The sequence below is a fragment of the Pangasianodon hypophthalmus genome, chromosome 21, assembly GCF_027358585.1.
Source record: "Pangasianodon hypophthalmus isolate fPanHyp1 chromosome 21, fPanHyp1.pri, whole genome shotgun sequence".
NCBI classification, from domain to species: Eukaryota; Metazoa; Chordata; class Actinopteri; order Siluriformes; family Pangasiidae; genus Pangasianodon; species Pangasianodon hypophthalmus.
This window is the reverse complement of record NC_069730.1, coordinates 6356578-6376159: the sequence shown is the minus strand read 5'-3', so window position 1 is coordinate 6376159 and position 19582 is coordinate 6356578. Positions and strand designations below refer to the sequence as shown.

The 19582-nt window shown below is 38.5% G+C and overlaps 1 protein-coding gene across 1 annotated transcript; it reads left to right on the top strand.

Moving 5' to 3' along the window:
* The first annotated feature begins 3581 nt into the window (after nt 1-3581).
* Nucleotides 3582-15827, top strand: ppp5c (protein phosphatase 5, catalytic subunit). Its single transcript, XM_026941537.3, has 13 exons — nt 3582-3713; nt 5569-5810; nt 6532-6679; nt 6785-6906; nt 8088-8153; nt 8296-8394; nt 9257-9362; nt 9460-9602; nt 10601-10688; nt 10811-10851; nt 11358-11536; nt 13259-13340; nt 14561-15827. The coding sequence occupies exons 1-13, from the start codon at nt 3647-3649 to the stop codon at nt 14621-14623; spliced, it is 1446 nt and encodes a 481-aa protein (XP_026797338.1). The 5' UTR covers nt 3582-3646; the 3' UTR covers nt 14624-15827.
* Nucleotides 15828-19582: the final 3755 nt, after the last annotated feature.

Sequence of the window (19582 nt, the reverse complement as noted above, 5' to 3'; positions counted from 1 at the left end):
GAAACACGCACACGTACACACACACACACACACTCAGGCATGATATGTTCACAGGGACAGTGTGGCCAGTATATGTCTCTGTTCAAGTGTAGAGTGTGTGGCTCAGACCTGACCTCTTGCACAATTCATGTTGGATTTCGTACATTGCTCATGTGAGAAAATGTATGACCGCTAACACCACCTCTTACCCTAACCTCAACCTGTATATCTTTTCATATGAATCGAGTTGAGTAAACTTGAAAAGAAGTTCAAGCACAGAGCTTATCCAAAAATTATTACAAACCAATGAGTACAAAATACACTGACTAGAAATACAACTACTGCTACTCCGGTAATAATTCATTTGAGTAGAAATCAAGAGCAGCCAAATGCTGTTGGGGCTTCATTAGCTTGCTAGATTGGTTAGCTAGCTAGCTAGCTAGTGTATGTTAATTCATACGTGTTTTGAACTACATATTATTCTGAGTGGTATAGGCTGTAGCAGCATGCACTTCGATATATTTAAGACAACAGGCAATGAATATCAGAGTGATGTGTTAAGTTTAATACGGAGCTTTCGTACTGCTAAACATCACAATATGGCTAGCTAGTCAGGTTCACTCAGCTAGCTAATGGTTTAGCTGTACATGTTTCCGCAGGGTGGGCACGGTGGCTTAGCGGTTAGCACTGTTGCCTCGCACTTCTGGGGTTCGATTCCTGTCTCTGCCCTGCGTGTGAGGAGTTTGCATGTTCTCCCCGTGCTTCAGGGGTTTCCTCCGGGTACTCCGGTTTCCTCCCCCAGTCCAAAGCCTGTAGGCTGATCGGCATTTCCAAATTGTCCATAGTATGTGAATGTGAGTGTGTGTGTGCGATTGGTTGGCACCCTATCCAGGGTCTCCTCAGCCTTGTGTAGGATAAATGGTACAGATGGATGGATGGATGGACGGATGGATTTTCCACATGTCGGATGTTGAGCTGGTCACATAATTTGCAGATCACAATCATGGCTGCCTAAATGCATACATCCACCTCTGGATTTGATGCGTTACACTCTGCTTTCAGGGAACTTGAAAGGAAATGAAAGATTCAGTGGTGGTATTTGAACCACTGTCCTCTACAGGAAGAGTAGTAGTTAACCCTTACTACTTCTAACTTTGATGAATTAGTCAAAATCTAATAGGAACGGTGATGTCAGATATTTATATAGGAAGCCATATGTGCCAGTTGACACTTTTAATTTCAAAAGTAAATGTTACTTTTCCATAAAGTGAGATAAATGTCTGTTTTGTATCACTTTAAGTATTCATTCAATTGTCTAATATATCATCTATACAAAATTTTTTTCAGCTGCAATGAAAACTAAAAAGGATTTAAAATGATGAATCATCAGCTACATGCCATGATTAATACCAGACTATGATTAAATCTTGTCTGGGAAACCAGATGTATGATTTTTTTTATTATTATTATTTTAGAGGTTTTTTGCAAAGCAGAAAAATATATAAATATGTTTATTTAAATAATAATAATAACCATCATCATCATCATCCTTAGTAACCACTTTTGGGTCAACACTGGGCACAAGGCAGGAGAATTCACCAGGGATGGGACACCAGTCCTTTCTGCACACACACATTCACACACTCATTCACACCTAGGGACAATTTAGCATAGCCAATCCACCTACCTGCATAGACAGTGGGAGGAAACCGGAGAACCCAGAGGAAACCCATGCAAACATGTGGAGTACATGCACAGCAGCTCCACACATACAATAACTCGAGCTCAGGATCGAGCCTGGGAGCTGTGAGGCTACCATTCAACAAGTGGGCTGGAGTTTTGAAAAAAATTTCTCGAAATCATGTATACACAAAGAAATTGAAAATCCCCACAGAAGTACTATATTAAGCTTTCTGTCATATTATACAGTATGTCATATTTGTCGGACAAATTGCTACAAATATTCCTTGGCATTCCAGTAAGAGGAATAATAATCTGTCTTTCCTGCTCTTTTAAATGCTATGACTTTTCTATGACTGTACGCGGCTCACTCTTTCTTTTCCTCTTTGCCTGCATGTTGGCACTACAGCTTCCTGTGAGAGATTCTTTCCATTTAGTTCTCCTTTCCTGTCTCTCACCTGCATCAAGGGCCCACTTCTCTTTACTCTGTATGAGGAATGAACTCTGTGGAGACAGACTCATTCCTCAAACCGCGGTGAGCGAAAGTTCACTTGCACTTAAAACGTCGACTTCTTAACCCATTTGATGAGGCTTGCTGAATCACTCCAGAATGGGATACCCCTAGTGAGTCAAAAAGACAGGACCGACCCCCTACCGACACACACACACACACTTCCTTTCTGTTTGGATGACTGTCTCGCATTCATGCTGCTTTGAGTAATGATATGGATCTACTGGAGAAAAGCTGAACAGTGCCTCACCTTCTTCTGCTTGAGTGAACTGAATTAAATGGTAGAATGTCTAATTAAGTCAGACCCCATGAATCAAGTTTTGGAAAAGAACGAAAGAAAAATTTCATACCTAAGCCTAAAGCATTAGTCATCGCAGATGTGATACACCATAAGCTCTTAGGAGAAGTGCCCCAAGTGAGTTTGTGAGGTTTTAATTTAAGGTTGCGTGTTGTTTTCAACAAACACTAGAAGAGGGCATGGTGTGTGCGTCAGATGGCACGGCTGTTTGTGAGTAACACTGGACACCTGCGGTACTTTGGCCCATTTCAACAGCTTTCACTGGACCCACACGTCTTTGTTTTATTTCCAAGAATGCCACATGGAGAGGGAAACTGTACAGAAAGTGTAAATAAACTTAGTGGAATTGCAGCCCAGATCAGATGACCATATGTGAGTAATAAAAACCTAAATCAAGCTTTCTGTGTCTTATGATGAGAAGATATTTGAGTAAGCTTTGAGTGTATGTTATTGGTCTGACCTCTTATATGGAATGAAAAAGGTGGTTTAGATTAATTATTATGGCCTATGAAAACGTGACTTGTCTACAGCAGAGATGCAGCGCCCCCTAGAGACCCAGAGGTAATATTACAAGTATAAGAAATACTTCATTATCATATTCATATGCCCAAGCACAATGAAAATCTAAGTTTGGATCTTCTCACAGATCTTGCATTGGGAAATAAAAAGATAAATAATAACAAATAAATGACAATGTTTAAAAAAGAAAAAACAAAAAACAAAAAAATTGGAAAATAGTCAAAGACATATTTTACATAATCTTATATTAGATTTTGTATGGACTTGTGTTATGTGTTTGTGCAATATTGTGCAAGATGTAGTGCAACACTGAAACAAAAATAACATTATGGCATGTAAAAAAAAAAGGGAAATATATAAAGCTATGCTTAATACCAGTGGAAGTAAAATAATTAAAAAAAAATACAATAAGTTTAAAAAAATAGATAGATAGATAGATAGATAGATAGATAGATAACATTGTAGATTAAAAAGGAACATTTATTCATTATGCAAGTTTATTTATTTATTTATTTATTTGTAAATTGCTTGCAATTGATGAAAAAGGTAAAAGCTTTCCAGAGCTTACTCTAGAAGAAACCCAGCTGTCGCAAACTTCAGTTTTTACGACCGTCGTTTGACTTTTGACGGCCATCGTAACGGATTACGACAGTAACAAAATGGCGGAGGAGGAGCGGAGTGGCGAGGCTGAGAAACTCAAGGAGAAGGCGAATAATTACTTTAAAGGTAAAGTGAAAAGAAATGGCACTTAAAAGTTGTAGTTGTTTAACCTTTGCGTGACTGTGTGGTATTTTATGGGTTGAAAAGTGCTCGTGTTCTCGGAATGCTTGGAGCATGTGGCAGGCGGAGTAGTTAGCATTGCTAGAGAATTGTGAAGTCACGAAGCCGGTAGTTAGCTTAAATCCACCATCAGCCCGCAGTGTGCTGTAATTATACTCAACATTAACATGTCTGTTCGGTGAAGTGTGTGGTAAAGCGGGTCTGGTTCGTGCTTGGTGAATAACTTAGCCTGGAGCGCGGTGGTATTATTAGCCAGCGTGCTAACTAGCGGGATGTGGTGGTGAGTCGTGGGGGCTTGCTAATATCCCTGTACTGTAACTTATTTCGTTTACATTATTCAATTAATGTAGTATTACACACACTGTAGCTCAGAAGGAAAGCCAGTGGTTGCTTGTTGGTTGAATGTTAGTTGTATTTTTACAGTTAGAGATCAGTTCGAGTCAAAAATGATTGTCATTCATTCACAAGGAGGTGATTTTAATGTGAATAAAAAAAAAATGTCTGCTGTTTGGCTTGTACAGCCTTCATATCTGCAGAATATCCTGATTTCTTTCACAAGTTCCAGACTTCTGCATCTGTTGCCTATAATCATACTGACCATGTGATAACTAAGTTATAAAATGAATTAAAGCTCAATGGATCATGGCTTTATTAAACCTAATCTTTGACTGTCCTACCCTTTTTATAAACATACACATCCCTATTTTAGCAATCTGCGGTGAATAACCTGAATTGACTCTGGTTACAGCATCTGATATCACACCCAGAGCCGATTACATTCAAGGTATTTATGTCCCGTTGACAAAAAAGGGATGCCCTGATTCGCTTTTTTTGAAGTTGGGAAATTACATTAGAGCTCTGAGCACCAGCCGATTCCTGAATATAGATCCAAAATGGATGAACACGCAGTAACCAAGATGACTTTTGCTATGTCGTGCAAAACTTCAAAGTAGTGGTGTGCGTGTGATTGCTTTTGAAAATCCCATTCCTGGTTGCTCCTGAAGGGATTCTGGCGGACACTTCAGTAAGGTTCGTTCCTGCAGAAAGTTTGACCAATCCCTCCCTCGTTCAAACACTCTTCACCAATCCCACCCGCTTATGCAGAAAGTTTGACCAATTCCACCAACTCCCACTGAAAGACTCACTAATCCTTCCCTCGTTCCAACACTCTTCACCAATCCCACCCACTCACGCAGAAGGTGTGACCAATCCAACCCACTCGTTCAGACCCTCTTTACCAATCCCACCCAGTCCTGCAGAATTTCTGACCAATCTGGCCCACTCCTGCAGAAATTTGAGCAATCCCGTCTGCTCCTGGAGAACATTTGTCCATCCCTGTTTGCTCCTGCAGAAAGTTTGACCAATCACACCTATTCCAGCGGGCACTTTTTACCAACGCTGCCTTCCTCCCCTCCCCGTAGATACTCTTTATCAATCTGGCATGTTCCTGCAGAAAGTTTAATCAATCCCACCAATCCTGCCACTTCTCACAGTCGCTATTCTTTGCATCTGTTTGCAATATTTTCTGATGCACATCTCTGCTTCACAGGTCTGATGGCAAGATGTGCAACGTTTAGTTGTTGTCAAAACTCATGTTTGAAGATGAAAATTTGTAAAGCCCGAGTCAGCATTTTAGCCCAGTATCGATGCACGTTGCTCCACGCTGAAGGTTTATTGCGTTAACAACGAAAGCATTTTCATGGCGGTTTGCTGAATCAGCATTCTGTAGCGTCACTCGAAAGAACAAAGGTAAATGTAGATAGGCAGATCGTGATCATCACTCTTCGGCTCTTCCTTTCAGAAAAAGACTACGAGAATGCAATCAAGTATTACACGGAGGCGCTGGAGCTGAATCCATCCAATGCCATCTACTACAGTAACCGGAGCCTGGCGTACCTGCGCACCGAGTGCTATGGCTACGCCCTGGCAGATGCCACCCGCGCCCTGGAGATCGACAAGAACTACATCAAGGGCTATTACCGGCGTGCCACTTCTAACATGGCGCTGGGCAAATTCAAGGCCGCGCTTAAAGATTACGAGACGGTACGCTTATGAAACAACTTTCAAAACCAGGCGTCCTAAAATTGTCACATCATATGTGTTTTTATATATATATATATATATATATATATATATATATATAAATCAGATGTATGTAAATATGTATGTATTTACACATACACATTGTGTGTGTGTGTGTGTGTGTGTATATATATATATAATATAATTTTTTTGTGTGTGTGGTCGGTTTTCATTGTATGTAGCAAGCAAATGCATCTTTCATTTTGATTAACATTACAATACTTATTGGCTACAGATACTTTCCAACCTGATGTATAATTTAAACCAGTATAGTGTTAAATCAGTAGATTTCTTAAAAATAAATCGCATCTTATATACGCATCAATAAACGCATAGGTTTATTTGGTGTAGATTCACAACATAAAATCCCAATTAGTCCATCTCAGTTTCATGTTGTAGCAGCTGCGATAAATACTTACACAAGGCTCTATATGTTAAACCTGTAAATGGCTTCAAAACGCTGAGAAATATTTCTGCAGGTGGCAGCAAGATGTTTGCGGTTGATTTCATTTGCATTGAGGCATGATATACTATTTCCTCGACCTGTTTTACCTTGCACTCATGTATTCAATAAGATTATTCTGCTCAAACGCGTAGTAAAAGCTTTGAGAAACAGTGCCTCATTGCGCAGCTTTGAACAAACTGCTTCACTTGCATCTGCTCTCGTCTTTGACGTGAACAGGTAGTGAGGGTGCGGCCCAACGATAAGGATGCCAAGCTGAAATATCAAGAGTGCAACAAGATTGTAAAGCAGAAGGCCTTCGAGAGAGCCATCGCCAGTGACGAACTGAAACGATCAGTAGTGGATTCATTAGACATCGAGAACATGAGTAAGCAGTCATCTCTCCTACTTAGTCATTTCTTTAAAAAACGTGCCGGTTATCAGTAGGAAAAACCTTCCAACATATTTTTGTTATAAATGTTCTCCTTTGCAGCGATTGAGGATGAGTATGTAGGCCCTAAACTGGAAGACGGTAAGGTCACATTGAAGTTCATGAAGGAGCTGATGGAGTGGTTTAAGGACCAGAAGAAACTCCACAGGAAGTGCGCTTATCAGGTAAACCTCACAACTCGAGGCCTAATCAAGTCCCTGATTTGCTCTTTCGCTACTCATCTCGTGACTAGCTACTTGACTCATCTTTCTTATTCAGTGACTCAAGTGACTTAACCACAAGAATGAAAAAAATCTATTCAGAAGTGATGTTTCAAAACTCGTCAGCTGTCTCTGTGGCAAAAAAGCCAAAAAAAAAAGCCCAATGTTTCTTTTTCTGACTACAACATATTTTAAGTCTTCTACTGACGTATAGCCCCCAAATGTATTTCACATGTTGCCTATAATCTTAGTGTCTGTGTGATGAGTAAATTAGAAAATGAATTAAAGCTCAATTGATAATGGCCTTATTAAACCTAGATTTTATTAAACCTGCATTTTCACATATTTTCTGAAAGGAAAATTTCTTTCTTTGACTGTCCTGCCCTTTTTATAAACATACACATCCCTATTTTATCAATCTGCGGTGAATAACCTGAACTGATTCTAGTTACAGCATCTGATATCACACCAAGGGCCAATTACATTCAAGATATTTATCTCCCATTGACTAAAAGGGATGATTGGGAAATTACATTAGAGTTCTGAGCACCAGCCGATTCCTGATATAGATCCAAAATGGACGTCCTCACGTAGTATTGATGTTTTTATAATCGCAATCCTGTCTGCCCCTGAAGGGATTCTGGCGAACACTTCAATCCCGTTCCCTCCAGCAGAAAGTTTCACCATTTAATCTTGCTTAAACTATCTTCCTGCAAAGATCATGTTTGGTAAGGAGCCACTTTAACAAACGTGATGGTAAAAGCAGTCAGTCTGCATAAAGACATCTAACACCTTGCTAGCTTAGTGAGATTTCCTCACACAGTGAATGGCATGCTTTGATCCAGATGTTAGATAGCTACATGCTGGAGCCAAATAGCCAGAAGCCTAATCAGTTCAGTTTGTAATCACATACCGGCTGTCTAACCGTCTGCCGAAAGCCTGTTATAGAAATTGCAGAAAATTTCACAGCCTAAAGAATTTTCCCAGGCTGTCACACAAACACTGTCTACTTCTATAAGAATAGATCAGACTTAACAATATCAAATGTTTCCACAGAACTCATCTAAGACTGAACAATACACCAGGACTCAAAACTAATAGACTCTACTCTTAACATATTGTGGTTTTTCTGAACTCCTTTTCAGATGCTGGTTCAAGTAAAAGACGTTTTATCCAAATTACCAAGTCTTGTTGAAATTATGTTAAAAGAGGTAAGAAACGAAACTAAGACTAAAGGTTTGTTAGGATTGTTGTCATGATTTTAACACCAAATTCTTTTCTTGTCACTTCTACTCATAAATTACTCTTCATATGGCAACTGTTGTTGTTTTTTTTCCCCTCTATTTATTCCAGACAGAGAAAATAACTATTTGTGGAGACACGCATGGCCAATATTACGACCTTCTAAACATTTTTGAGCTGAACGGTTTACCATCCCCGACTAATCCATATGTATCCTTTTCCTACGCTCTCAAAGCGTTTAATGCAGATGCTTATTTATTCCGGAGGTTTTGTTGGCGTCAACAAACAAGGTCTGAAGACGGGAACGTGCTCAAAAAAAGCATTTAGCGGATCCTGATTGTTCACTCTGTTTCTGATTTGACCTGACGGTTGAAGTAGCTGGAGCTCGGGCCAATATCATGCTGATTCACTGCTGTTCCCAAGTCCGTGTAACTCTATGTGATGTAAGTCTAGTGTACGTTTTCACGCTAACATACAGACGACGCAACATGACCGTGATCTGGACTTACGACAATATCACAAGGACATGTGACAATATCAAGAGGAGGAACTACAGCATCTTTCTGCAGTACAATACAATACAATTTTGTCGAAGAAAGAAAAAACGTCTACAGACTATTTTTCTCAGCATCTTGACAGCAAGGGATTTCGACGCAACGCAAACAGAAACGTACTTTACTTACTGATGAACTCCACTTCTCCACTTCTCCACTACATCCCTACTCAAGCCAAGATGTAGCTACATGTATGCGCGTCATTTAAAATAATCTAGCTAACATTATAAAGCATGAGCCTAGTAGCTGAAGTGCATGAACCTGCACACGTGCCTTTTTCATGGCTGCTATTTAAAGCAGGGAAATTAATCAGAGCTAAATAACTGTGATGTTCTGTGATGTTCCTGAGTGATTAATGTTAAGAAGGTTAGTCTTTTCAGTATCAGAACCACTATAGTACTCAATCTGAGAATACAGTATTGATGCATTACTATTTTTTTTTTACCAGAGGACTAAAGACATAGCTTGTATTTCATGTCCTGCTTATTACTAATATGAGTCTTAACCACAAACTGCAGCTGTTCAACGGTGACTTTGTGGACCGTGGCTCCTTCTCAGTGGAGGTCATTCTCACGCTCTTCGGTTTCAAGCTCCTTTACCCAGACCATTTCCACCTACTGAGAGGTGTGCCCTGCCTTCAGCATTTCACATCAACACACACACACACACACACACACACACACTTACAGAGTGAGAGAGTAACCTCCGGGTTCATCCCTAGGTAACCACGAAACAGATAACATGAATCAGATGTATGGCTTCGAAGGCGAGGTCAAGGCCAAGTACACGGCGCAGATGTTCCAGCTGTTCAGTGAGGTCTTTCAGTGGCTTCCGCTCGCGCAGTGCATCAACAACAAAGTGCTGGTGAGCAACAGTTTCAGTTCATTTTTATAACAAATGTCCATCATTTGTGGAACATTAAATGCTGCCCTAATCTTAGCATACAGTCAGCTCCAGAATTATTGGCACCCTTGGTAAAGATGGATTATAAATAATGTCTGTGCTGATTTAGTTTAATCTCGCACTGAAGATGTGGAGAAATCTTACGTTTATTAAATCATCCTTCTTCTGTAACCACTTTATAGACGTCAGTCTATATCTCAGAGCACCATGCACATACTCATTAATACCTCGGAGCATTCCGACTACTGCATGTTTTAGGGAGGTGGGAGGAAACATGTGGAGAACATGCAAAATTCTGCACAGGCAGCACCCTGAGCTCAGGATTGAACCACCTGCACCACCATGCTGTCCACATCTAACTTTTAATCAAACCCGTTAGCTTAAGAGTATTTGTTAAACTAAACCACGTCACACCTCGTTGTTAGTTTTGCCTTTATTTTGTCACTCACGTGTAGATAAAGCAGTTTGTTACAGTGCGAGTTTTATAACACAAACTAGCAGAATGCACTGAAAGTGAAACTCCACTGATATATCCCAGTGAATATTTCATACTTGTTTAATTGCTTATTTGTTTTATACATTTGAGCCTATGGTTTCTGGGTGGGAAAAAAAAAACCAGGAAATATTTTAAAAAACACAGCATTTTTATCAACTTTATTTTGAACTGTGGCTGTATCCTGCAACATAACATAAAGCAAAAGAAAATAATTAGAAAAGAAAGAACACACTCTTGCTGTGACCCTCTCAATTCTCAGTCCTGAGCTGAACAAGGCAGTGTACAACATCTGACAAAAATATGGCCGAAATAAAGATGGAGGTTTTTTAATAAACTGAGATCACAAACTAGATAACTAGATTTCCTTGTCTTTATTATTTTTAAATCCTAGGGGTGTACAAACTTTTGCACACTGCTTTTTGTTCTTGTGCTTAAGTGACGATATGTATTGTGTGTGTTTTAGGTGATGCACGGGGGACTATTTAGTGAAGACGGTGTGACCTTAGATGATCTTAGAAAGATTGACAGAAACAGACAGCCTCCAGACTCGGGTACGAAATCAAACTGCTTTGTTTTGAAAAAATCTATATTTTATTTTAAGTTATAAAAAATCTATATTTTATTCTGCTTCATTTACTTTTCTCTCTTTTTTTCACGTCCATCAACTGTCCAGGTCCTATGTGCGATCTCCTGTGGTCAGATCCTCAGCCGCAGGTCAGTCTCTTCTCTAATTTTAAAGCTATGTCCTTTAGAGTAAATAGTTCAATTGGTCTGCTACGAGTATTAAAATATTAACAGTTGGCTTGTGGGATATAGATTTTTCCCTGCTTGCTGTTTGAAAAAAATCCATATTAATAGTTTAATTTTTATGCATCCACAACTGATGGTCTTTATTCAGTCAAAGACATTTTTTGGCCACAGTTCTGTCCTCAACAGGGGATCACTTTCTTGCTGAAATGATTGCTAACTGATTTAAACTGACTTGAAATGAGGTCATGGTTCTTACTTACTGTATCTTCTTACTTTAACAAGCCAATCATCAGTAAGCTAATATCATTTTAACAAGCTAGTAATAAGATGCAAATCTAACAGAGAATAAACTAAAATGAAAGTAAATTTGACATGGAAGCAAATGTATGTCGTGAATTTTGATCCCAGGAGTTGATATTTGATTGACAGATTGAATGGTCATGCCAAACTGAATTTTTATAATGTTTCAGAACGGGCGGTCCATCAGTAAGCGTGGCGTGAGCTGTCAGTTCGGGCCCGACGTCACCGAACGCTTCCTGGAACAGAACAAGCTGCAGTACATCGTGCGCAGTCATGAGGTGAAGGCTGAGGGCTATGAGGTCACTCACTCAGGGAAGTGCATCACGGTGTTCTCCGCACCCAATTACTGGTACAGTACTCCTTTATTAACATGAAAAATTACTGACATCTCTCACACTGTCATCTCTCTCATATATACATCTCATTCATATATATTACACATACACACACACTGTATGGCCAAAAGTTTGTGGACACCTGACCATCACACTCCTATGCACTTTTTGAACATCCCATTCCAGATGTAGCCCCCCTTTGCTGTAATAATCTCTACTCTTCTACTCTCCTGGGAAGGCTTTCCACTAGATTTTGGAACGTGGCTGTGGGGATTTATGATCATTCAGCCACAAGAGCATTAGTGAGGTCAGATACTGATGTCTGTTGAGGAGGCCTGGGGCGCAGTCTGTATGCCAGTTCATCCCAGAGGTGTTCAGTGGGGTTGAGGTCAGGGCTCTGTGCAGGCCACTCAAGTTCTTCTACTCCAACCTTGGCAAAACTATGGATCGCACGTTGTGCACAGGGGCATTGTCATGCTGGAACAGGTTTGGGCCCCTTGGTTCCAGTGAAAGGAAAATCGTAAAACTGCAGCATAGAAACAGATTCTATACGATTGTGTGCCTCCATCTTTGTGGCAACAGTTTGGGAAAGAACCACATATGGGTGTGATGTTTAGGTGTCCACATATTTTTGGCCATACAGTGTGTGTGTGATTATTCATTATATGTGTGTATGTGTGTGTGTGTGTGTGTATATATATGTATGTATGTGTGTGTATGTGTATATGTATATGTGTATATATATATATATATATATATATATATATATATATATATATATATATATATATATATATATATATATATATATAGATATATATATATATATATAGATATAGATGGATAGATAGATGGATGTAGATTATATTGGTATTATATTATAGGTCCTAAAGGATGAATCTATATGTGCACACTCAGTAGACAACATGTACTGTATACCAGGGGCATTCAACTAAAATTTATGATAGTCTCATTCCACATAAATGATTGTTTGGCAAGAATAGTTACCTTTTACCTTCTAATAAGACAATCTGAAGTGGTTATGTTTTGTTTCATAGTAGTGCATTACATTACCACTTGACTAAAACTACAGACTGAATTTGATGATTAAACATAAGCTTCTTTGTCCATTCAAATCGAACTATTCTGATGTCATCATTGACTTTTTTTTTTTTTTCAAAAACAAGCCATGTCATGTCAATTCACTCGTCTCTAGCTCTGTAGCTCGTGTCTGGTCTGATGAGCTGCCTTTAGCTAAATAATTTACTTAAATGCATGTGATTGGCCACAGCAGTAGATCTGCTACAGAAGCTGCATTGGTTCATGTTAAGTGTTCCTGAACGATGGCCCTTGTCCATCACTGTAGTTTAGGCTAGCTGATTAACTCAGCAGTATCGTGTGACGATACTAATATAGCAGAAAAAGACAAGGTTATTTAATGAGACAAAATACGTTATAATGACCACTCTGGCTTTAGGAGGTTTGGATCTAATAATAATGTCAGACTGAAATGTGTCTTCATTTGCTAAAGGTTCAGAGGAATGGGAATTTATTTTAAATTAAAATTTGCTGCTCTTTTATTTACATTACAAAAAAATGTAGCTATGCAGGCTATTCAAAATTCTAGCTTTCCAGATTATTCGAAGGTGAAGTACAGGTGAAAGATTTGTGTAGGTGAATTATTGCTGTCCTTGGGACTTGATATAAGCATCCTCTCTTTGTCTTTCTACCTGTAGTGACCAGATGGGTAACAAGGGAGCCTATATTCACCTCAGGGGATCTGACCTCAAGCCTGAATTCCACCAGTTCACTGCTGTGGTTAGTATCTTCACTGTCACTCTCAACCACACTGTACAGTTAGACAGTCACAAAGTGTCGAGAATTAATATCTAGAACTGATATTATTAGCCAGGTTTGATTTGGATGTGGGATTTTCTTTTATGCCTGTAAATCTTTATTATATTTCAAGGTGATCAGAGTCGTGTTATTCTATACAAATATATAGTGTTATTGTCACTTTATCTCTTTATTCCAAGAAAAGCAGTAATGAAGAGCACTAATATGAAAGCACTAAGGTTTAGGCTGAACATTCAAAATATATATTCTACAGTCTTGAGCTCCAGTTACCACTCCTATGTGAACATTTCGTATTTTTTTTTTTAAATCTAGATCCCATTCTTTAATAATTAAATAATTTCCTGGTGTAAGTATAGATGTGATGTCGTAAGTAGATGTGGATAAAACGATTGAGCCATTTGGTCTAGCGGCTTATCTGGCTTTTTGCAGACGCTATAGTTTCTTCACCAGTTCATGAACTGATCCTTCAGGTCAAGGTGCCTTGACTACTTTGATTAGTGTATTTGCTGGACCATGTTTTTATATGCAGCCAAACCCCAGTAATCGAATATCTCTTTTTAAAAAAAAAAATTTAAATTCAGATTTCCTGCTATGCACCCAGTAAATTCGGTGTAATGAGTGTTAGCCGTACCATTCTGTAATGTCATAAAAACAATACAGTTATGCTAGTGTCAGTATATCAACCACTAGGTGGTGCTAGAATACTGTGTCGTACCATATTGTATATTTTGATCATGACATTAACAGCCTCCTGCTTAGTGAGTCTTAAAATGGTTAATGTATTGGTGCAGTTGAGAAAAAAGAGGGAGGAAATGATTATTAAGGTTGTTAAGGAAGTGGGTAGGTACAAGCTGAGTATATTAGTGATATTTACAATGTTATTTTTTCTCATTGAACATATTCTGCTTTCTGGAAATTCACTCTAGATACCATTTTCCAGAATTGGAATATCTTTAGGTCGTGAAAAGAGCATCTGATAATTAACCATTCATAAAGACAAGCATGATTATTAATGCTCATGTAAATCATATGGTATAATCTGATTTCTCTACACAATATGAATTATCTATAAAGGTCTTGTTTTCTCGTAGTTTTATTTACTTGCATTCATTACCCGAAAGACTTGCAGCTGCGATATTCACAACTAAATGACTAACCGAATGTTTCCACTGTCTCCACAGCCTCATCCGAATGTTAAGCCCATGGCATACGCCAACTCGCTCTTGCAGTTGGGAATGATGTAGAGGCTCCAGCCGTCTCTTAGCAGCTGTTACTCTCTCAAGTCCACACCAGTCCCTCCAGACACAACACACTTGTCATTCCCAGTATTTTTATTTTTTTTTCCACAAGCGATTGGTCTTCTAACGCACACGAGCACTCAGAGATCAGATTTTCTTCTTGATCTAGCAAGGAGATCCACTCTTGAGTGTGCCTAATTAAAAGAAAAAGAAAACAGGACCTCTGTTGCTAATCCATTTTAATTTTGATACATATCAGTCTATTTTCCCTTCCGTTTTTTTTTTTTTTTTTTCCCCATAGGTGTAAAGCTGTTAGGTTTTTTAAATCCAGTATTAGCAGTTGATTTCTGAGCTATAGAACACAATGAGCTGGATTGTACCAAAGACCTGGGGTCATGTGTAGCAAACGGCTTGGAGAAAGATGGTTGAGGGTGTAAATTTTTTTTTTTTTTTTTTTGCCCTGCCATTAGAATGAATGTGGACGAGCCGCTTGATGCATTAAGATCCTGAATTAGATCCTGAAGCTGAATATAAAGTGTCATCTTGTGTAAACAAGTTTGCATTTGTCCCTTTTTTTTTTTTTTTTCTTTGTTGGGAGGGACAACAGTGTGTGTTCCTGTGATTCTGTAGCAGTGAAATCATCTTGTGCTACTTGGGGTTTTTGTAGTCAACCGCCTTCATGCGTATGTCTCTCTCTCTGTATTGTACAGCCAGGTTGAGTTGGGTTCATTTGTACTCGAGCTTTTGTCCATCGTATAAACGAGATCAGTGAGACAACTGTACAGCATACACACACACTAACATCTACTCCCTGTAGTTACTCAACTGTTTAACTCTCTCCACATGTTCTTCAGTATTGTGAAGCTCTACTGTCATTGTACTCGGATCTGTTGGCAGAACCAACACGTGTTTTTTTTTCTCCCAGCTCGCTCGACTGAAGTGCACTGGAGATAGCTGTAGGTTCCCCCTCTTCATCGTACGATTGTTTAGCTAAATCCACCCCCTCCCGCCAGTGTGGATTTGTGACAGAACATGACTGATGTTTAGAAATCTTAAAACGCACAGCAGCCATATCCCATGCCCTTGACTTTTTAGATAATGTCATATACACAAATGTGTATGTATATACAGTATATACTGTAACAATAAAATCCCTGTGTACATGTTTGGAAAAAATTATTGAATAAAAAAAAAAACAAGCTCCATTCTAGTAATGCAGTATGTTGTCTTATTGTAAACCGCTCAGGGAGGAAGCCAACAGGGTGTGAAATGGAGGAGAAATATGTTATGTTTTCCATAAATATACACTGGGTTTGGAAAGTATTCCGATCCTTTCTGTTTTTGTACATTTTATTGCGTTATACAGGGTGTCTCAAAAGTCTCCATACATAGTTGAAATTAACACTTGTAAGCAAAATGTAACTTTTTTTTTATTTATTTTTTTACACAACATCCTCTACATGATTGCCATTTCTTTGTAAAAACACACAGCGTCTCTCCCGCTCATGATGAACTCGTCTTAACACATCCGGTGTTACGCGTGCAATTGCACATCCATCACAACCTTGCGACACCTTCTCGATCCAGCCATGAGAATGATTTCAGTAGGTTCTTCTATTGTTAAAGGCGTTCTTAAAGGCTATCTGAAAAAAATTATATATAATATAAACTAAGTGTGAAAAATTTTGGAAGACGTTTTGCTAAAAAAGTGTTAATTTCTCTAAATTTAATTTAAAATGGGTTAAATTTATTTTTTTGCCATTAATGTGCTCACAATAATTCAATGTTAAAGCAAAAAAAAAAGTTTATTAATTTTGTAAATTTATTAAAAATCCAAAAAAAAGCTCATTTGAATTAAATCTATAACCCAATGTGTAACTGATGCTGTACTGTAACTAATACTATACAATACTAACTGATCTATAACACAACTGAAGGGGTCTGAATACTTTCCGAACCCACTGTGTGTAGTGTTTGTATAGTAGAATCTTCGAAGGTAGATGAGTTACATGATGGATAGCAAATGTCATGTTGTAGTGTGTAGATGTTACCACTAGATGGGAGGACTGATCTTTCCAGCTTAATGAAGCCAAGCGCTTCTGAAAGATGAGCAGATATTGTATGAAGTCACCGAGTGTGAGCCTGGACATTCAAGGGAACTAGTGTAAAAATTGCATTTTGACAAATTTGCTAATGTTGCATTTGAATTGTATTCATTAATCGGGAATACTTGTTCAAGTACAGGGAATTTCTCTTGGTGCAAAATTTCATCATACATTTTTTTTAAATCTACTACTACTAATAATAATAATGTTTTGTGACATTGTACTTAAATCAATCAAATCAAAATGTATGTCCAGATAAGCTGTGCATGATTTCTTCTAGGCATTTGAAGAAACCCAGCAAGTAACAGTCTTATTTTGGTTTGTAGCCACTTGGAGAGCATTTTCAGCGTAGGCTTTTTAACCAGAAGGCTGTGAAATAACAAAAGTAATCCCATCTCCTATGTGCAGTGTCACTATCTCAGCTGTTTTTTTTTTTATAGGTCATTGTTAAACTGAAGAGTTTTATCTAATCAGGCACTCCTGATGTCACGCTTTTGTGCGTCCTTCACAGGCTGTGTCTTTTCATTAGCAGCTTGTAAACTGTTTAATGACAATAGGAGCATCGTGGCTGGATGGACAGCTCCTGATGTACAAGTCTGTGCTCTGGGGATTCTCACCCCAGGCCATATGTACAGACGCGTGGGGTCTCCTGAGTACAATGAGGGTGCCATGCGTCACGATGCTATCCTCCTTTATTCACACCCCGATAATCTCTACCTAAACAGCTTTTCATGCTCTGACCCCTGACCTTGACAGCAAGCACAGATTTACCCCCCACTCCAATGCATATATTGCCACTGTCACTCAAAATACCAGCAACCATGCTGGTTTCATTAGAGACGGAGAGACTAATTGACCTCTGAGAACTTAAGCCTGTGCTGGATCTACAGATTAAGTTTGTTAAATCGTCTTATGTTCTTTACCAGTTTTTAATCCCAAGAAAATGAAATGACCACCAGAGGTAGCTCACATTCATTATTAACAAACTGTCACTGCCTGCCAAGAGTATATTACTGTAGAATGACAAGGGTTGCCAGATTGGATCAACAATTCCCAGACTTGTTATGGTCTCAGCACTGAAGAGGTTTGAATTCCTCCTCATTTAACTGAATTTGGTGTGTTAGAAAAGGTGAAAAAAATAAAAAACTAACAGCTTTAGGACCTAAAGGACACGAGTGTGACTCTCTTGGTCTAAACCAATTCACTGTAAAATTAATAAAAAGCAATCCAATTATAATCTTCTGGCAAATTTAATGGAGATTTTAATGGTTTTTCATTTAATGTAATCATTTTAATGGAGAATTAAGATTTTTGTATTTTTAAATCAATATTTTTCTATCTGGCTGGCTGGCTGTTTGTGTGGGTCCCCGGTTCGATCTTGAGCTCGGGTTACTGACTGTGTTTGTTTTCTCCTTGTCTTTGCATGGGTTTCATCAGGGTTCTCTGGTTTCCTCCCTCCTCCCAAAAGATTTATAGATGAATTGGCTACTGTAAATTGCCCCTAGTTACAAACAAGTGTGTGAATGTGTGTGTGTGTGTGTGTGTGTATTCCCATCTCACGCCCAGTGTTCCCAGGATAGACTTTGGAACCACCCTTACTGAAAATAAATGGCTTGGAGGAATTTAAGGTTGCCAGATCTTTTTCATCAGAGGTATAGGTTTACTATAAACAAGCTAATCTGTTAAAGTTTCATAGGAACACCTTTACTCCTGCGCAATCATGCAATTATCCAAGCAGCCAATCATTTGGATGCAGCGCAATGCATAAAATCATACAGATACAGGTCTAGGGCTTCAGGTAATGTTCTCAATAAACACCAGAAAGGGGAAAAAACATGACCTCAGTGACTTGGACCATGGCATGGTTGTTGGTGCCGGATGGGCTGGTTTGAGTATTTCAGGAACTGCTGAGTGATTTTCACACACAAATGTCAAAAAGGTTTGCACATAATGGTGCAAATAACAAAAAAACACCTTGTTGATGAGAGAGGTCAGAGAAGAATGGCCATAAAGGGTCGAGCTGACAGGAAAGCTACAGTAATTCAAATAACTACTCTTTACGGCCGTGGTGAGCAGAAAAGCATCTCAGAACACACAGCATCTCGGAGCTCGAGGTTGGTGGGTTACAACAACAGGGTTTCACTCTCGTCAGTCAAAAACAGGAATCTGAGGCTACAGTGGGCACAGAATCGGAAAAACATCACCTGATTTTATTTATTTATTTATTTATTTATTTATTTATAACCAATCTGGCGATGTTCAAATGTCGAGTTTCAATTAGCTCCATTCTAATTTTTTAAAATTTGTTTTAATGTTTATTTTATAATGAGTAAATGTTTTAGTATGTACTGTATATTTTAATCATTTAAAACAATACTTTGACTTTTTTTTGTTTTTTTCTCATTTTTTAAATTTTTTTAATGTTTATTTTATAATAAGTATATGTTTTAGTATATACTGTACATATTAATGACTTAAAACTATACCTAGACTTTTTTTAATATATGTTTTTCTAATATACAGTGTCTGAGAAAGTCTGAGCAGTGAGTGAAAAGTAGAATCTTAGACATATTGACATGAATTTCAGAATTTCTTGCTATTTGGTACGTCCCCTTTTTGCTTTAATGACAGCATGCTCTCGAGCTGACACTGACTCCACAAGTTTGTATAAAACCTGATGATTTGATGATTCATGTTAGATCAAATCCATGAGTGTGCTGTCTGAACACGTGCTTCAGTAGAAGAGATTAGGCATGAGGAAAATCCGACCTTTTGTACAAAGAAGTTAATATGCTCAATAAAAACAAATTTGCTTAAATAGTGACTTAGATATTGTGCAACATGAATAGCTGTGACTAGT